The sequence below is a fragment of the Ovis canadensis genome, chromosome 15 (assembly GCF_042477335.2).
Source record: "Ovis canadensis isolate MfBH-ARS-UI-01 breed Bighorn chromosome 15, ARS-UI_OviCan_v2, whole genome shotgun sequence".
NCBI lineage: Eukaryota > Metazoa > Chordata > Mammalia > Artiodactyla > Bovidae > Ovis > Ovis canadensis.
In genome coordinates this window covers 81,669,709-81,689,646 of record NC_091259.1, presented here as the reverse complement: position 1 = coordinate 81,689,646, position 19,938 = coordinate 81,669,709, and the positions used below count along the sequence as shown (strand labels likewise).

At 54.1% G+C, this 19,938-nt stretch overlaps 1 protein-coding gene and 1 non-coding gene across 9 annotated transcripts in view; one reads left to right on the top strand and one right to left on the bottom strand.

Annotated features, from left to right (window-relative positions):
* The window catches only part of CD82 (CD82 molecule), a 56,591-nt gene extending 41,866 nt beyond the window's left edge, over positions 1–14,725 (bottom strand). Inside the window, exons 1-2 of one of the 8 annotated variants that reach the window (XM_069555504.1) lie at positions 14,451–14,725; positions 13,599–13,650 (exon numbers count right to left, since the gene is read on the bottom strand). Coding sequence is in view for 1 of the 8 variants with exons in the window: in XM_069555508.1 (XP_069411609.1) it covers positions 14,451–14,565 (115 nt within the window). In the remaining 7 variants the exon portion in view is untranslated. Of the gene's footprint in view, positions 1–11,368; positions 11,575–13,598; positions 13,708–13,981 lie in introns of those variants that run through there. The other 7 variants (XM_069555505.1, XM_069555506.1, XM_069555503.1 and 4 more) reach the window with 7 other exon arrangements.
* On the top strand, positions 11,205–11,330 carry LOC138421446 (small nucleolar RNA SNORA61). Its single transcript, XR_011249522.1, has one exon. It is a non-coding gene; the product is annotated as a small nucleolar RNA SNORA61 (small nucleolar RNA).
* Positions 14,726–19,938: the final 5,213 nt, after the last annotated feature.

Genomic DNA, 19,938 nt, shown 5'->3' with positions numbered 1-19,938 from the left:
GCACCCAGGTCCCAAACAGCCCCCGGGACCTCCCCAGCTCAGGCCCTGGGGAAGAGAGATGAAAGCCCAGGCAGCCCCACGCTCTCATTCCTCGTCCATCACCCTCAGCTGCCCTGCCTCAGCCGTGGGGGGTAGGCCCTCTACTGGCCCCTAAAGCGGGGAACCTGCCACCCTGACCCTGGAAACCTAGAGCTCTGCCACCCTTACCTTCTCACTGCCCACTTCCCACTCCTGACTCCAGGGGCACGCCTGCGGCAAAATGCAGCCAAGATACGAACGGCCACTGAGGGCTGGGGAATGGGGCTGGGGGGACAGGTCATGAGGCCCCCACTGCGGGCTTTGAAAAGTCCCCTCCCCTGTCTCAGATAACCGCAGTTCACTCCTACCTTACAGGGAGGAGACAGGCTTGGAGAATAAAAATGCTGTCGCACAATCAAGGGAAGTATGGCGATTATTATCACTGTGAGAAGGTTCCGGGCCACATGCAGTTGGGAGGAGGAGGGTATACAGACAGATAAAGTGGAAAGCAAAGGGGCTTGCTGCTAAGATCTGTGCCCCCTGTGAGCCCCAGGGACCAGGCATGGGGTTCCGAGAGTTCTCAGCACAGGGACCCTCCTTCCATCAGGTAGGGCTTCGGGCCTGGGCCGGCTCTCTGGGCTGCACAGGAAGAGAGGAGCCCGGAGGGCTGGCAACCCCGCACACCAGGCCCAGAGCCAGGAACACAGCAGTCTCCTGGGGGCCAGAGGGAACGGGGACTGTTTGTGTCGCAGGAGGAAAGTGGACATGGAAATGAACTGTGACTGGCCAGACTCCAGGCTCCTGGGAGGGAGAACACAGTGCTTCAGGCCACCTGAATTCCCACCCCTATTACTCCAGCTCTCCCAGGAGGCCCCGTGTGACCCTAGGAACACAGGTCAGGCATGCGCCCCTTCCACAGACCTGGAAACTGAGGCTCAGGAGGCCCCGTGCCCAGGGCCACAATGTGGGGCTGGCAGGGCCTGTTGGGAGCTGATTCTGTCTGTTTGCCCAATCTTCCCGTTATCTGCCTAGAACACCCCCCAACCTGAGCAGATAGAGTTCAGGCCTGACACCAAGGCCCAACCAGACACCCAGCCCCTGGACTGGGTGGTGGAAGAGGAATGAACCCTAAGCTGAGTGCAGGGAAAGGGGAGTGGCCAGCGTTTCCCGAGAGCCTCAAACCCACTGGACACCAGCGGTTGGTGTTTTATCCATTGCATCTCACGCCAGCCTCACAGTGACTGGTGAGGAAGATGGCGTTCTAATTTTTAGAAAGAAGCCGGTGGTTAGAGAGGAGAAGTGACTTGCTCATGGTCTGAGGCTGACCATAGGTAGCTCAGCTGTCCCCAGCCCACACAGACCCCCGGGGGCTCGGGCCCACAGCAGCCAGTCGCTGCCCTCCTTGCCACCTTGGAGTATTAACTAATCCTGTGAGACAGCTCACCCGCAGGACAGAACCTGAGACAGCTAAGCTGGCTTGGCCACAGGGAAGAAGGTGGTTGGAGTTGGGTCTGGAGGGAAGGAGGAAGACCCAGATCAGGAGAGGAGGAGCTGAAGGCATTCAGGCAGAACCAGAGGGCAGGGGAGCTGAGTCCTGAGATCTGGAAAATTCTGCATGGTATATCTGGAGGGCAGGTACAGTCCTCAGGGGGACCAGGGGCTGAAATGTGAGGAGGACCTTGGCCAGACCACACTCTGTCCACCAGGGACCTTACATGCCTGGGCCTGGGGAGGAACTGGTAACAGGGGCAGCCTGGACCACCCTATCTTCCTTCTCCATGGCTCCCAGCCCAGAGCGAGGACCTCTGGCCAGCATTTCCTGGAGTCCTGGCCCCTGGCACCCAAGAGCCAACAGCCCAACTAAGAGCCCTGGGGTCCCCAATCCTGAGCTGAGAGCAAAAGGAGCCCAGAGTTCTCCCTTCTTACTTAGGAGGCAGCTGGGGTGCTGGACCAGGCTCAAGATGGGAAGCAAAGACAACACGGGTTCAAGTCCTGGCTCGAGGCCCTCCTTAGCTGTAGGATCCTGGACATCTCGCTTACAGCCTCTGTCATGATCGGTGAAGTGGGCCCAGTAACCACCACCCCCTCCTATTTCATAAGGGGCTGGGAGGCTTGCAGGAGTAAGCACATGAGAAAACGTCCACAGCTAAAAGCTATAAAGCATAAGGTGTCATTATGAGAAATGAAGACTTGGGCACCCCAAGGCACAGGGTGACTTGCCATCGTCACGCAGCCAGGGGGCAACTGAGCGTGATTTGAAGTACGGCTCCTGGTGGCCAGGCCAGAGTCCTCCCACTGCAAGACCCCGAGTTGCCGGGGAGCCCTGTAGCTTGGGCTGACCTTCTTTGCATGGGTGGTGGGTGGGGCACAGGCTGTGTCCCCTACAGCCCAGCTCCTTCCACTACTTGCTACCACTCCGGACCAGGGGTCCAACCTTGGGGTATAGAAATGAAAGCCCAGCTCTGCTGCCTTCAGCTGTGACCTTGGACAAGTCGTTCCAGCCTTGGGAGCTTCAGTTTCCTCATCTGTAAATAGGTGTGTGTGTGTGCGTGTGTGTGTGTGTGTGTATGTGTGTGTATGATAACCTCTACTGGGGGAAGGGGGCTGGTGGGAGGATGACCAGACACCACAGCTGCAAAGTGTCCAGGGCCAGGCCTGGCACACATCAGATGGGGCTCTCTCCACTTCCACTGCTGTGCCTGCCAGACAGCGCCTGGGCTCAACCAGAGAAAAGTTGCCAGCCTCCCAGGAAAGCGGCCCAGAACCATAACTGGGAACGTAAACTGGCTGAAGGACACGAGATCTCGGCAGGAGATCACATTACTGGATGGTCAGTGGGGGTGAGATGTAGAGCAAGACACTGGCTCAGAGGCGATGTGGGGGAACCTGGCTTCCCGTCCCCTTATGTGGAGTCAGTCCCCCAGGGCAGGCACAGGGCTCAGGGACTGCATCTCTGCTCCTGCATGACCCCTGCGTGGGGGAAGCCCGAGACAGCATGCACATTTGGTGGGGGGAGGGTATTCGGGAGGAGCATGGAAAGGTGACAACGTCAGGGGTCCTACATTAGAGCTCCTGGTGGCTCTCCTTGGATGTATCAGGTCACCTGTCAGAGCCTCAGTTTTCCTTTCCATAAAGTGGAAATGGTGGTGATTGTCTTCTCCTCTTGCACACGGTTATATAATAGTGCATCCTGGAGAAGGGTGATGAGCTGGGGGCAGGGGCAAGCTGAGTTCAGATCTCACACCAGCCTTTGTTAAAGAAGCCAAGATTCCTACGGGCAGCAACCCCAGGAGCTGAAATTCACTGCAGAGCCTCCTCTGCCCTAACCCACTACTCCATTGCTCTCAGACTGGGATCCCACACCAAGACCAGCAGCACGTCCCGGGAACACATTGGCGACACACATTCCTAGGCTGCACCCCAGACGGACGGAACCAGAAACTGTACGATCTGCATTTTAACAAACCTTCCATGAGACTCTGATGTATGTCAGGGTTTGAGAACCATTGCAACACCCCATGAGCCGCCTCCTATTCCAGAGAAACTCCCTCCCACAGACTCATCTCCCATTCCCTGGCTCCCAGCAGGCTGCTGGGAAGGCATCACCATGGAGAGAGGGCATTAAATAGTAAAGATCCCATAATTAGTTAATGACATGCCAGACTCCCCGACAGGAGGGTCAAAAGTCAGACTGCAGTCGTAGAGGAAAATCTCCTTCATATCTGTCTTTCTGTTTGTCTCTGACTGACTGTTCCACATGCATGCCCCAAGAGCCTGCCTGCTTCCCTCCGTGAGCCTGCTCGGCACAGAGGGACAGACGGTGCCCCTCCTCCCCTCAGGAGGTGGCGGTTTAGTCACTAAGTTGTGTCCAACTCCTGCAACCCCATGGATTGAAGCCTGCCAGGCCCCTCTGTCCATGGGATTCTCCAGGCAGGAATACTGGGGTAGCTTACCATTTCCTTCTCCAGGGGATCTTCCCGACGCAGGGATTGAACCTGGGTCTCCTGCATTGCAGGCGGATTCTTTATCGACTGAGCTACGAGGGAAGCCTCCCCTCAGGAGACCTGGAGCTAAATGTAGGGGAGGGGGGCACATACACTCTGGTATGTATCACAGAGAGGGGTTTCCCTGAGAATCTGGTCCTCAGACCTTGAGTTTAAAAATCATCTGTCAGGAAAGCCACTTTGAAGAATTCAGCCTGTGGAGATCACTCAAGTTGAGAACCAAACAGACATATGGACAAGGTGGTCACTATGGCAACGTGGGCACAAATGAAAACTTCAGAACGGCCTAAATGTGCAATGGCAGGGGTGTGTTTAACTGGGTCACAGCAGATCCATGTGGTGTGATGCTATGGACCTGGGAAACACGCTGTGGAAGAATATTGAACAACATGGAAAACCCTCCTCATAGTGTTAACCTAAAAGCAACAGCAAGGAAGTGGTTCATATGTGAGATTCCAACCGCGCGCGCGTGTGTGTGTGTGTGTGTGTGAACACCAAACCCTTCTCAGGACTTATCTCTGAGCAGTTATTTCCTCCTCTGCATCTGGTTCTTCACCCTCAAACTTCTTCCACAAAACTATTTCTTCAGTAATTAGAAAGTCTTTTTTTTTTTAAAGGGCCCATTAGTTCAGGCAGAGATGAAGGTTTTTTTTTAATTGACATAAATGGATTGGTACTGACATACACACATTACTATATATAAAATAGATAACTAATAAGAACCTACTGGGTAGCATGGGGAACTCTACTCAATACTCTGTAATGACCTATATGGGAAAAGAATCTAAAAAGAATGGATATTTGATTATATCTACAACTGATTCACTTTGCTGTACATCAGAAATTAACATTGTAAATCAACAACACTCCAATAAAAATTAGTAAAAAATAAACAAAAACAAAAACGATGATAGAAATGTCTCTTTCCTACATCAGAATCATTGACCTGAGGGCAGAGGGGGAGGGTGCCATTAGGGAGGCTTGGTTGCCACCCCCGACGCACACACTCAGGGAGTTATCATATTCTGCATGGTCTCCAAGAGGTCCCCACGACCATGATCAGGACCAACAGATGGAAGGGAGGATATATTCGTTCAAATTCTACACGATATTTTTTAAGAGTCCAATCCATCCGGAGATGAAAGGCAGTGAGTTCTCCAAGCCTTGAGGTGTGCAAGCAAAGGCTGAATGTTGGGATCAGACAGGGCAGATAGGTTGACTCAGGGAACTATAACACTGCTCACAGGACGGCATTATATGATCTTGTGAATTTAGTCACAAGCCCCCAGCTTTGCCCTCGCTCTCGGCCAAAAGCACACGCGGGTGGAGGCTGGGCTTGGACAGTCTCATGGAGGACTGAGCCCATAGAGGCCCAAGGTCCTCCTGACCCCAGATTTCCAAATAGCCCCAGAAAAGTCCTTCACTCCAGATAAGTGACCTCGGTCTCTGGGGAAGAAGGACTCTGTTATTTCCCCAAAGGGGAGGCAGGGGCAGCCTTCATTCATCACTATCACCCATCCTCTGGCTTGAATGGAGGGTGTACTCTGCTGGGCCCACCACTGTTTCACCCAGAACTATGATCTCATCTAATCCTCACCAAAAGTTGTGAGAGAAGGGATCAGAGGGGCATTGGAGAGCCTCCGACACGGCCTCCTGAGGCTGTGAGTTCAGAGAGGCCAGGGGTCAGGCCACAGAGGCCTCTCTGCCTAGGTGCCCAACAGTGACCCAGAGCCTGGCTACCCACTCACTTGCGGCGAGATCTCAGACAAACCAGTCATATCCACCCCCACTGAGTTTTTATCTCCTTTATACATAAGGGTGTCTCACCGTGTCCCATTGCAACAGCATTCTCATATTCCATCTCCTAAGACAGTGTGTGGGAGAGTGATTTTCCAGCCTCAGTAGTAGAATTACTCATTGCTAACATTATCGTCAGCAACGTCAAATGAACATTAATCAGTGTTTGCCTACCAGGTATCATTAGAAGCGCCCTGTAGGCATGAGGCGGAACACATATTCTTCTCTCCACCTGTTTCCCTGAACACTCATGCGGGCCGAACACCTGAGGCCTGGCTCCACCCACGTCTTCGCTTCTTGCCAGGACCCCCAGCAACGGCTTGTCTGATTGGTTCATCTGGGAGATGTACTCGGTACTCTCAGTGGGAGTCTCCCCTTCTCAGTGAACCAGGCTGTCTGCTGGAAGCATTCCACCTGGGCTACTCCCCTACATGCTCCCAGCTCTTGTGGAGCGGCTGGCTCCTGTTCAGAGCCGCCTGTGACCGGACGCGTAACTCTGCCAGTTCCAGGGAAGAGTGAGCCAGCCCTCCGGGCACCAGATCTCAAGCCACGTTTTCCTGCCTTCCTTTGCAACTGCGCTTTTTGCTTGGTTCCAAACTCAGGAGAGGGCTTGCCTCTAAACTTAAAGTGTGAAGCCCCTGTAACCTTCACAGCATCCCTCTGAATTGTTTGTTATTATTATCATTCCTATTTGACAAGTGAGGAAAGTCAGCCTTCTGGAGTGAAAGACTTTTGAAATGCTTTCTCAACACCAGGCAGCACGCGGGGCGTGTCCACCATGATGCAGGCTGGAGTGGGCTCCCATACATGTCTGACTCTTGGCTTCCTCCACAGACACTCCCTCAGTCTTTTGAGGCTTGACAAATTGACATTCATTTCAAACCAACACCCCACCCCCTTTTGAAATAAATATGATTTATTAACAACAACAAAACCCTCAATGTGATCCCCAAGTTCACATAATGCATTTCTGTTTAAATATGTATAGTACGTTTTTTGATAGCTTTATCATGTCTGTTCTTTCTTTCTTGAGCATAAAAATAATGCGGGTTTATTGCAGAAGATTCAGAAAATGGGGAAAAGTTTAAAAAAAAAGCCTGTAATTTGATCTAGATAATCCCATTATTATGTTGTATATAAATGTATTCATCTGGTTTTAAGCCTTGTTGAATGCAATCATGGGGGAGCGCTCGCTCATTCTGTTTCTGAGGTGTCTCTACGACACTGTGGGGACCTGCGCACCTCCAGTGACTATTTTGGGGCAGGAGAACAGGGTGGGCACCCACAAGCCCTTTCCCTAAATAAAACCCTGCAGCTCCCCAATGTGATTTCGCATGGGCTTCTCTTACAAAAGCCAAGTGCAGCCAAATGTACGATAATAAGAGTTTTGCAGCCAGAGAAGGGCTATCTCTTGCCCAAGGTCACATGGCAAGAAAAGGATGAGCTGGGATCAGAACTCAGGTCTCCAGATTCCCAGACTCAAGCCATTCACCAAAGACTGCCCCCAAAGACTTAACTCCTGCTCCCTATGGGCTTACCAGGTGGCAGAGTAGTAAAAGAGCCACTTGCCTAGGCAGGAGACACAAGAGACGTGGGTTCAATCCCTGGGTCAGGAAGATTCCCCAGAGTAGGACATGGCAACTCACTCCAGTATCCTTGCCTGGAAAATTCCACGGACAGAGGAGCCTAGTGGGCTACAGCGACTGAGCACAAGCACATTAATAATAGCAACATTACCCAAAACAACTGGCACATAGTAATAGGAAGCACTCACTGTGTGCCAGGTACGTATCACACAGGCTTCACATCCATTGATTCATATCATTCTCAAACAACCCCATGAGAGACATACTATAACTGTCTACATTTTAGATGCTGAAACGGATGGGCAGAGGGGTTAAGACCCTTAGGGTGTGCCCAAGGTCACAGCCAGCAGGTAAATAGCAGAAGCAGAAATGATAGTCCGACTCCGGAGTCCTTGACGCGGTCTGTGGCTCCTTCTCCACTGTCCTGGGCCGAGGCCAGCTGGACCTCCGGCGGGCTTCTGGAGCGCTTACTGCCTGAGAAGCAAGAGAACTGGCCTAGGGGACCAGCCCCCTGGACCAGCTCACACTGCCACTTCACAGCGGAGCCAGCAACCGAACCAGGCTTCCTAGTGCCCCGTTTACAGCACTTCATCCACTTTCCTGCATGGGTCCTACGGGCCCAGGTCTGGAATCCTCAGCAGTTCCCATCCTGGATCACCCCTCAACCCAGCAGGGCAAGTCAGGGGTGGGGCCCAGAGAAAGCCAAAGAAAGAAGCCAGGAAAGAAGCCAGAGGGGAGAGCGGACAGGCCTTCCAGAGCGCCTCACCAGGTGGTCTCCAGGGATAACGCTGGAGGAAGCGGGGGTCTGGGAGGGCATCTTCCCATCTCCCAGCCCTGAGCCTGTGCCTCACAGGACAGGGGCACCTGGCACAAATAACTGCTGACTTGAAGGTAGCTTTTCTGGCTGAGTCAGGGTTCACTAAAGGCCGGAGATGCCCCCACCAGGCTGGGGCTGGAGGAAGTTGGGCTCTTCCCCTCTCAGGAGGGGAAAGGCCAGGCCTCACATGGGAAGCCGAAACCCAGGCTGAAGCAATCCAGGCGCCCTGTTCCCACCTCCCTGGACCCCAGTTCCAGGCCCAGGGTGGGCAGTCCTGAAGGGCAAGGCAGGGGCGTGAGACCCTGCGTCCTGGCCCCACCCTTGCCCAGGAGTCACCGAGGATCTGGCTCAAACTGGGTCCCACTGGGCCACCCTGAGGAGAATCACTCACTCGTTCCAACTCCATTTCCCGAGTGCCCGCTGTGGGCCAGACTTTGTGCCTGGAGTGGGGACACAGAGATGGACGGGGCCGCCCCTGACTGGGAGGGTTCCCAGGGACACACTCCGTGTGCCGCAAGACAGCAGCGGGGAGGCAAGGGCTCCGTGTGGACAAGCACAGAGGGAAGAAGGGAAGGGAAAGGAAGGGTTTTGAAGGAAGTCTGCCACTGACGTTTAGACCCACTTCCCCTCAGGAAGCTTCGAGTCACGCTGGGGAAACCCAGTGACCCCCAGGAAGGACACCACGCAGGCGGAAATGACTGGTGTCTTGGGGCACGCGCGCACAAACGCTGGCGAGGCACGGAGGGCCTGTACGGAAGGCTGCGGCTCTGGGGAATGTTTCTGGGGGCCTGAGGAGCAGCCCGGTACAGCCTGGAAAGACTAGCCAGATGCAGAAAGCAAGGACAACGGCAGCTCTCATTGAAGGAGGGCTCACCATGTGCAGGCAGAAAACTGCTAAGCGCTTCACATGCAGTTTTTTTTGTTTTATTCTCACGTCACCCTACGAAGTATTAAACATTATTATCCCCAATGTACAGATTCAGAAACTGAGGCTCAGAAAGGGTCACCTAGCTAGGGATGGGCAGGGCCAAAACTGCAGCTCCAGTTCTTCACCACCATGCTAGTCTATATTCCTAATCTGTGTCAGTTCAGTTCAGTTCAGTCGCTCAATCGTGTCCAACTCTTTGTGACCCCATGAATCGCAGCACGCCAGGCCTCCCTGTCCATCCCCAAATCTGTGTGGACAGGCAGAAAGAAGCAAGGGTGCTTCAGGTAAGAGGCAGGCAAGGCTAGGAAGGGGGATCGATTACCATGTGTTTGAGAGGAGTTGCCCAGTTCCACTCTGTGCGGACCCTGTGTTCTGTGTGTGTGTGTGTGTGCACACACACACTCACATGTGCCCTCCTCTGCAAGTGTCCGGTGTTACAGAACTTCCTGAGAGCCAAGTAAAGAATAAGTCATTAGCAGAGCAGGGAAGGACCGCCCAGAGAGGAGAAGGAACTTCTGAAAAGTCACACAGAGCAACCAGGACAAAGTCTAAGACGCAGACTGCAGGCCTCTTCCCTCCCCTCAACTGCCTCTCCAGGACAGCCCAGAGTGAATCTGTTGCTCACAGGAAACCCACAGTGTCAGGGGAACCCCGGGGATGAGTCAGGAACCAAGCAGCCCTCAGACACCCAGTGGGCCCATCATAGAGGCCCTGGGCCTGCGGTCCACCTCCTCCCAGGCAGCATCAGGGGGTGACGGGAAGAGGGAAGCCGGCGTAGCAGGACACTCAGCCCATGTTTACCTCTGGGCTTCCCTCCTGGCTCCTCAGACCCAGGCTTACGGGAGGGGAAGCCGGTGGGCAGGACAATTCCTGCTGAGATTAAACCGGCATCCCCTCCACCCCTGGCCCTGGTCTGTCCCAGAGAGGGGCCGAGGCTTTCCCTCCTGCCTGCCTCTCACACAGCCAACTTCTGACCGTTTGATGCTCTCGGTGAAATCGTAACCGCCCCGAGTTCCCCGTGGGGTAGAGGAAGTGGGTTTAAAGATTTGGAGCGAGGGGTCAAGGCCAAGCCAAAACCACGGGGTGCCAGCAGGCCCCAGATGCTACAACTCAAAAGAAATGCTTGGGGCTTGGGGCTGCCACCCTCTGCGGGAGGGGCTGTCTGGGTCTCAGAGTGGGACAGGGGGCTGCGTCCCCAGGGTTGGGGGGTGAGAAGGTGGGGAGGAGCTTCCAGACAGTGGTTCAAAACTCTGAGGCCTCAAGAGAGAGGGGACTGCCCCACACTGCCGAAACTTCAAAGGAGCCCTGGAGGAACCAAAAAAAATCCCCCCACCATGTGAGAAATGTGTGCTCCCACTGGCTAACCTTCCACCCCGGCCCTCCCTGGGCTGGATGAGGAGGGGAGGGGCTGCAGGCACGTCTTTCCAAACACCCAGCTCTCCAGCCCCCGCCCCCTGACGACTGGCTCACATTCCCTCCACTCGCCCAGACGCCTGTCCTGCATGGGCAAACACAGAGCCTTCTTGGGCGACTCCCTCTCTATCACTTTGTAGCACTCATCACCCTCCCCAGCGTCCATACCCACCCAGCCCAGCCACCTTCCTGAGTGTCTGCTGTGCTCCTCGGTCTAGGCTGGGGGGGGGGGGGTGGATAGAAAGACACACAGGGCACATTAGACACTCTGGGACACTCGCTCTTCCCTCCCCTCTGACAGTGCCTTCCCCCCAACCCCAGCCCCAGACCTTCCCAAAGCCCCTGTGGGCCCTCCTTTCCTATCACTACAGCCATTGGCTCATTCTCCCTTGACGGCTGGGTCTTGAACCCCAGCACATTTGGCAGACCGTCCATCCTAAAGTGCCACTCTGACGGGGTCACTCCCCTGCTCGAAAACCTTCAGCAGCCCGCAAGGTCTATAACGCAAATCCAAACATTTCATCTTGGCATTCAAAGTCCTCCATGAGTTGATGCAACCTACCATTCTCCCTTCCCATTCCTGTCAAGTCTCAACTTTTCAGCCAGACTGATTAATCGAGCTGCTTCTTCAAAATTCCCTGACCCCCCTGTTCCCTTTTCCATCAAATCTGAACCCTGGTCTTGGTGGTCATAAAAGGAGGCAGAGTAGTACTGAAGCTGTGCTTATAGTATCTGCTGTATAGCATATGGGCTACTTTCAAACAAGGCTGAAAAAAATTTCCCCTGAACACGCTGACCCCCTTACCTTCCTCTAGGCATCCGTATCTACCCAAAACACTGCCTTGGCTGTGGATGCTGAAACCTTCGAAATGCTTAAGGCCCACCCAAGACTCCACTTGCTCCAGAAACTTTCCTGAAGATCCCTTTGACTCTTCGTCTATCTCCTGTCAGAGTCCCCTTGTCCAAGTTCCTTACCAGATTGTAAGCAACTAAGGATGGGGTCAATGTGTCATCATCCGCCAGTCATCACATGGGGTGGAGGGGTGGTGGGAGGACTTTCCACTAGATGTTTACTAAGCACTGTTGGAAAGGAACATCTCTTCCCTGTGCCCCACACAGGCAACACCTACTGACCCCTCTCCCTCCCCACCATACCAAACTCTTAATCTTATGCCACTCAAAAGCTTAGAGAGGGAGTCTGGGGCCCCAAGTTGATCTAAGCCCAAGCAGGACTTGGAATCGCAGGCAAAGTCCTGTTCAAGTCTCGACAACTCCAGGAAGCCCCTTCACCCCCTGCCCTGGTTTCCCTAGTGTCTCACCTCTCTTGGGCACCACCCCTCCCATACCTACACATGCTGTCCCCTTCACATATTAATAGTACGGCCCTCAACCAAACTCTGTCCTATGGTGGTGTAAGTCGTGTCCAACTCTTGTGGCCTCATGGACTGTAGCCTGTAAGGCTCCTCTGTCCATGAGATTCTCTGGGCTGCAATACTGCAGTGGGCTGCCAGTTCCTTCTCCTGTAGTGCTTTCCAGCTGGTTCCAAAGTATAGGGCTCATCTTGCCAGGAGATTCGAGGAGTCAGTCACCTTCAGTGCCCAACCCTGATCAAACAGATAAGAGGTGCACACACTGCCCCTCACCTCCACCCTGAGCCCAGCATGCAATGGAAGAGCTGGATTCTGGCCGCCAGAGCAGTTCCATATCCATGACATCTCATCTGGCCTTGAGCTCTGGGTGTGAGTTATCTTCTCCAGCAGAGGCATGGTGGGGATAGGGACCCCACTGGGAGCAACTCAAAATGAGTGCAGAACCCGAAGGCTAGTTCATTTCTACCTCACATCACCTAGCTCCATCTGATATATAATAGATGTTAAGTAAACATCTGGGGGGTTATTTAGCCAGATACCTAACGACTGCAAGAGTATTACCCAAAACTCAGCTAGTCTTTGGTCTAGATGACATGCCCCCCCCAACCCCAAAATGGACAAAGTGTTGCTGGTGGCAGGTGGCGAGTTTTGGCTCTCACAAGGTCAGGAGCTTCAGCCAGCCCTCCAAAAACAGTTTCATTCCCAGGCAGGAAGCCAGTCTATCACCTGCCCATCCACATCAGAGCAGATGTCACACAGGGAGGGCTCACTGGGTGCCTGGCGCCTTGCTAAGCACTGTATACACATTATTGTATTATGTCCTCCCTACCAGGTGGCTCAGTGGTAAGGAATCCGCCTGCCAATGCAGGAGTTGCAAGTTCAATTCCTGGGTCGTTGGGAAGATCCCCTGGAGAAGGAAATGGCAACCTATTCCAGTATTCTTGCCTGGGAAATTCCTTGGACAGAGGAGCCTGGCAGGCTACAGTCCACAGGGTCACAAAAGAGAGGGACACAACTTAGCAGCTGAACAACAACCACCACCACTACTATTGATTACCATCACTATGCCCATTTTACAAACGAGGAAACTGAAGCATGAAAAGTGACTGGAACCCGAATCAATGTGGTCCCAACGCCTTGACCACCGAACTAGCTACTAGGGCCCAGCACAGAACACCCACCGCCACAGGGACAGAAACCTCCAGCCCAAGAAGGAACTTGGCATGCAGCAAGCGCCCTAGGCTCTGAGCTTGACTTTGGGCCTAACGTTTGGTGGGGTTTTCCCTTGTCTTCCCCACTCACCCAGATAAGAATTTGTCCCCTAGCTTCCGCCAGGGGCCTCCCAAGCCTCCTCACCTGGAAAAGCCCTGGGACGGGGAGGGGCGGGGGTGGGGGGGGGTGCGGTGGGCAAAGTCCCCGCTGAGTTTCCCACCCCACGTCTTACTGGGCTCTCACAGGTGTGGGGAAGGGAAGGCTGAGCCCTCCCAGACTTGGGTCACCACGCCCCCTCCACTCTCCAGCTTTCCCAGGCCTGTGAGTTCAAGTCCCATCGGAGGAACGAGTGAGACCCTTAGAGCAATGCGCTTCAAGCTCACAGAGAGCCCGCTTTGCTCAGTGCCACTCTGCAGGGAAACAGACTAGTCTGGGTGACGCGATCTGAAATACCTGTTGCAGTCCGCTCTCGCTTTCACTTGCCGGCCTCACCTTCCGAGGGTTCCTAGCGAGAAAGGGCAGTGGAAGCACGGAGTCCACCTGGGTCCAGCCCCTCCTTGTACTGGAACCCGAGAGGTCCAAAGCCGGTTAATCGGGGGGCGAGGGGGACGCGCCTGGGGTCACACAGCTGGTGCGCGGCGGAGGCAGAGAACTGGGAGGCGGGTGGCGGTCAGGACTTGGAACTTAAGCTCCTTCTCAATCAACCACCAGCTTGCCTGCGCGGCCCGACCTGTCACTTGTTCCGAGAAAGCTGCCCCGAGCGGGCTCTGGAAACTGGGGGCGAAGACTAACCTTGCTCCTGGTTTGCCGGAGGGCCTCCCCCACCCACTTCTCACCTGCCGCCTCTGCTCTTTTTTTTTTTTAGCTCGGCGCTGCAAGCTCAAGAGTCGCCCGCTTGCGCCCCAGTGCTCCGCGTCCGACTGCGCAGCGCAGGGTTCAGTCGCTCGACCGTCCGTTCCCCTCCCAGCGGTCTTCGGGGAACTCAACGGCCTCGGCCTGGCCCCGCCCCCTCCAGAGGACACGCCCCCCCGAGCACGCCCCTCGGCCTCCGGACGCGGCCCAAGCCGCGCCTCCAGCTCAGCCTCCAGGCTCTACTGGAACGTGGCTGGGCTCCCAGCCCGACCCGGCTCTGCTCGCCTCGGCCTTCCCCCCGCCTCGGGCCCTGTGGCGAGTGGAGCTGCGCCCCTTGCCCCGCCCCGCTTACGGCTCCCCCCCAAAACACTCCCGGTCGGCCCCGCCCCCACGGTCACCCTGGGGATGGGGCCCTCCCTAGGCCTACCCCACTCCACCTCCAGCGGGCCTTGCCTGGATAAAAAGCTCTCTCTGGCCCAGGCCCCGAGCTCCAGCCCAGGCTGGGTGGGAAGCGCCCCGTCTCAGCGCTACCTAACGGTCCCGCCCCCTCCTCAGCCTTCCTCAACATTCCCAGGCTCCTCCCAGGCCGCTGGAAGGTCCTCCCAGCATCCCTGCCTCTGCCTCCCTCCGCTCCGGGGCTATATCCCCCCGCCACCAGCCCTCCTAGGAAGAGGCCACTCCCTAGGAACGCCCCTTCCCTCGCTTCACCGCCTGTCTAATCCTGCCCTGCCTTGGCAACCCTAGCCCGGGCAGGCACGCCTCCGGGCGAGGGGGTGGGGGGCCCACACTTGGCATTCCAGGGCGGGTATATCCGGGTGCAACGGGGAACGGCGGCGTGGGAGCGGCTTGCGTTCCAAGTCCGGGCCTCTATCAAGACGTAGCTTGGACCCAGACACGATTTGAAAATACTAACAGCCACCACGGATTGAAATCTCGCCATGGGCCAGGCTCTATGCCAAACTCTGGCTTAAGAAGAGTACTTTACAAGGACTGGCCGTTGAATTCACAAGACTCTGGCCAAGTGTTGCATCCGTTTTACCGATGAGCAACCTGAGGCTCAGAGAAGGGAAGTCAGGGGCCTCCCGAGTCTCACACGGGTGGTGAGCAGGACCCAGCCCCAGGGCCGTGAATCATAAGGCTTGATGCTGCACCAGCTTGTCTGGACTGGCCCCTGGAGAAGTAGCCCAGGCCAGCCAGCTGCTGAGACAGTTCTAGCAGGCTGCCGGAGGTAAGGGAAGGAGGCGTGGGGTGATGAGCTGGGTGGCAGGGAAGGGTTGCTGGTCCATCCCTGTGAAGGTGGCTTTCTCTCTTGAGAAGTGGCTCAGAGTTAAGATGGGTGGCAAAAGATCTTCAGATGGCTGTGGTACCCCCACTTGCATCCCATCGCCCTCCTCGGGTCCCTGTGTAATGACTAGAGCCATTGACCTGTCTTGCTGACAAAGCTCTTTCTCTCCCATTATCTCACTGACATCTCACAAGAACTTGATTATGCTGGTGTTGCATGGGTGGAGTAGGCTGGGGAGCTGGATCCCTGCCCAACAAGGTGGTTCCCGAAGCACAGTCCTCAGATCAGCAGCAGCAGCAGCAGTAGCATCTGGGAACTTTTTAGGAACATGTGTTTGGGGGCCCCATCTCAGATCTACTGATTAAGAAACTCTGAGGTGTGAGCCTGGCAAATTTGCTTTAACAAGGCTTCAGAGTGATTCTAAGTCACACTCAAGAAACACTGTTCAGCATAAAGGTGAAGTTAGTGTGATGTAAGAATCACAAAGACCAGGGAGGCTCCTGGGAGCCTTGTGACCCAAGGCAAATAAGGAAGGTACTTAATTAACCTCTCTAGACCGAGCCCTTGAAAGGGAAATCATGGGAACAATCTTGAGGGTGGCTCTTGAGGATTAAATGTGGTAATGCCCATGAAGTGTTTGGCCACTCTTAGACACCCTGCCTACTCAATAAATAACTGTTCTCTTTCTAGTAAAAAGTCTCCTTCATAGAATCTCCACATGAAGCTAGAGGAGTGGGTTTGGGGAGTCCTCTAAGCCTAGAAATGCCCCATAGCGTTGTCCTTCCTAGAAGGACCCCGTCTTTCCTGCAGGGGGCCAAGAGCCTAAAAAGCCCTGGGTGATATTGATTCTGCTGGTCCACGGACCACACTTGGAGAATGATGGTGCTATTCTGCCTTGGGCTGGATTCCCACTCCCCACCCTAGCCAATCCGTGCAAAATGGGCATAAACTACCTTCCTTTCCTACCCTGCTCCAGATCCCCTTCCCTCAAGCCGGGAGTGTTGGTGATGGTGATTGGCAGGTGGCTAAACACCTGGATTCCATCATCCCTCCCTACCCCCTTCCTCAACTGAACTGAACTGAAAATAAAACATGTCTGTTCTTCTGCCTTGAGAAATATTCTTTACAATGACCAAGAAGGCCATGCTGAAATTTAGAATTCTTGTACTCTGGAATTCTGTGCGGGAACGTGGCGGTGTGGAGTAAGTCGGCCCTGACCCCAGCCCTCCATGCCACCCACCCTAGTTCTCTTCCTAGCTCCATCTCTGCCCTGTGTCACAAGTAGCCTAGGATGCTGGCCTGTGAACACCCCAGCCCACAGGCCCAAACTCTGTCTACACAACTTGCCTGCAGCTACCACTAGTCACATCTCTAGGGGTGCATAGGAGGGCATGTTGTCCCCCTGGATGGACCTGGAGAAGTTGCTCATATAAATCCTAAAACTATGCTTGGGCCATTTAGGCAGCAATATCTAGGTTTTTAGATACCTGAAGCATAATAGAGGAGGGGTTGGGGTGCAGGCTCTGGGTAGACACAGGTGGCCTCCTGTCCAGGGCGATGAGTGGCCCTGCCGTTCAGCCTGGTCTTTAAAGCACCTAGCATAATGCCAGGCACACACTAGAAGCTTAAGGTACTGCTGCTGATGATGCTAAGTCGCTTCAGTCGTGTCCGACTCTGTGCGACCCCATAGTCGGCAGCCCACCAGGCTCCCCCGTCCCTGGGATTCTCCAGGCAAGAACACTGGAGTGGGTTGCCATTTCCTTCTCCAATGAATGAAAGTGAAAAGTGAAAGTGAAGTCGCTCAGTCGTGTCCGACTCTTATCGACCCCATGGACTGCAGCCTTCCAGGCTCCCCCGTCCATGGGATTTGCCAGGCAAGAACACTGGAGTGGGGTGATATTGCCTTCAGGGTACAGTCATTGAGTATATGCGTGTCTCAGTTATTTAATGAAATATCAAGTTGGGTTGGTTTTCCAGCATTTCCTTCCAGCTGGAGTCAGCCTTTGTCATAACTTGCCTCGGGCTTTTTCCTGGCAGAGAGCTGAGCCACCTCTAGTGAGAGATTACAGACAGAAATCTTTTGGGAAACCTCCAATCCATTTCAGAGGTGAATCCGGGAGTTCTGGAGGCAGGAAAAGGAGCAAGAAGAACTACTCTAGAAAGACTTGAGGCAAGCCTTCAGATGACCAACTTGGAGACAGCGGAGACCGTGATTATGGCAAGACCTCCAAAGGGTGTGGTTGTGTGGAGAAGGAAATGGCAACCCACTCCAGTGTTCTTGCCTGGAGAATCCCAGGGACGGGGGAGCCTGGTGGGCTGCCGACTACAGGGTCGCACAGAGTCGGACACGACTGAAGCGACTTAGCAGCAGCAGCAGCAGCCTCTCAAAAGATTCTCCACTCCAGAGGCGGCTCAGGAGCTGCCGAGCAGGAGACCTGAAGGTCCTTGTGTGGTGCAAGAGCATGGGTGTCAGGCTCTCACTGATGCATGGGCCAAGGTAAGTGGCCAAGACATTTTACAGCTCTAGGGGGAAGAATGGAGGGCAAGAGGTGCATCTGCTTCTGATTGCTGTGTAACAAACCACTGATCATTTATTCAGCCCACGAATCTGCCATTTGGGGTTGGTTCCATAGGGAAGGCTTCTCGCTGCTCTACGTGATATCAACCTATTCAGCTGGAAGTCAAGGATCCATTTCCAAGATGGCACACTCACCCAGCTGGCTAGCAAGTTGGCGCCAGCTGTTGGCTGGGAGCTCAGCTAGAGCTGAGGAACTGTTCCTCCCCATGAGGCCCGGCAGGCTGCTGGGGCCCCCTCACAGCAAGATGGCTGGGTTTCAAGAGCTAACAGAGATCAAGATAGAAACTTAAAGCTATGTTATGTCTAAAACATGTCACAAAACATGTTTAAAACTATGTTATGTGACACTTTATGATGTTTAACAACCTAGACTCAGAAATCATGTTGCCTCCCTTCCTTTGTGTTCTAGTAGTGGCGTGTGCATGCTAAGTTGCTTCAGTCATGTCTAACTCTTTCAGACCCTATGGACTGTAGCCCACTGGCCTCCTCCGTCCATGGGATTCTCCAGGCAAGAATACTAGAGTGGGTTGCCATGCCCCCTCCAGGAGATCTTCCCAATCCATGAATTGAAAATTGAACCCACGTCTCTTGTGTCTCCTGCGTTGGCAGGCGAGTTCTTTACCATTAGCGCCACCTGGGAAGCCCTCCTGTCAGTAGAGACAATCACAAAGTTCCACTTGGTTCAAGGGAGGGGGCATAGTCCCCTTCTCTCTATGAGGGGTTGCAGTGTCCTAAAAGTGCTTGCAGGACAGAAAGTATTGTTTCAGATATTCCTGTTGGCGGGAGAATCAATCTGAAAAATACAATCTGTTTTGAGCAGGACCTCAGAATGACTGTAGTAGAAAGTCTTCTGGTGGGAACTGAGAATCCAAATTAAGCTGCTTTAAAGAAAAAGGTGCCCAATATTTGCTCACACAACCATTTGTGCACAAATAAATCAGAACCCTGGTAATGGACACATAGTCTTGAGAGTTTGGGTTGTTTAGGATTGTCCTTCTTCAGAGTCCTCAGAACTTCGACCTGTACTGTGTCTTTAAAGTTCTAAACTCAAATAGCAACCGTTGGATCCTCGTAACAACAATCCTGGGAGGCACACACTATTATGATTCCCATTTCTAAGATAGGGGAACGGAGGCCCTGAGGAGGCAAGTGACCAGCTCAGGGTCATATAATTAGTAACTGACAAAGGGAAGAGAAGTGAGAGTTTATAGCCAACCCAGTTTTCAGTCGCAAGAAACTGACTCCAATGGGAAAGGCCCAAGTTGGGCAGGGCACAGACACCCAGAGTTTGACCACCAAACCACCAAGCCACCAGGTCTATCTCTGAAGGCTCACACTGAATCAAAGCTCCCCCGGGGCCTTGAAAACACCCGCCTTCTTGCCTGAGACGCAGGAAAAATGCTGGTCTCCGGGGAGCTGGGCTCCACCCTTGCTGGGCACACACCTGCTCCTTGCTGTGTCCTCTTTCTGAGCCTCGGGCCAAGAAATGGTCAATAGCAATTTCTCAAGCCTGAGTCTATGGTTGAGCACGGTAATGCCTGCATTTGAATAGGCTCAGCACAGCCAAGGTCTTTACTTTCTTCTCCGAAGGACTGGATGAGGATCTAAACTCTAAGCCCCTCATAGCTGGGTTGGAGCTGGGACAGGACGCAAAGTGAAAGTGAAAGTCACTCAGTCGTGTCTGACTCTTTGCAACCCCATAGCCTATACAGTTCATGGAATTCTCCAGGCCAGAATACTAGAGTGGGTAGCCTTTCCCTTCTTTGGGGGATCGTCCCAACCCAGGTATCGAACTCAGGTCTCCCCCATTGCAGGCAGATTCTTTACCAGCTGAGCCACAAGGGAAGCCCCAAGTTCCCACCAAAGGGACTGAGCCGTTGGTTGCTTTCTTTTCTTTTTTTAATTTTCTGTCTCAGCCATTTAACAAAGATCATTTAGACCACTGCTTGGATCCCACCCTGCCCTCTACTACATCTGAAGGTCTGAGGGTTAATCCCATACAGCCCTGGCCTCATGGGGCTTTCGGCATGTTTGGGAAGCTGACCCAGAACCTGGGCAGGGGCACCCTGCAGCGTGGC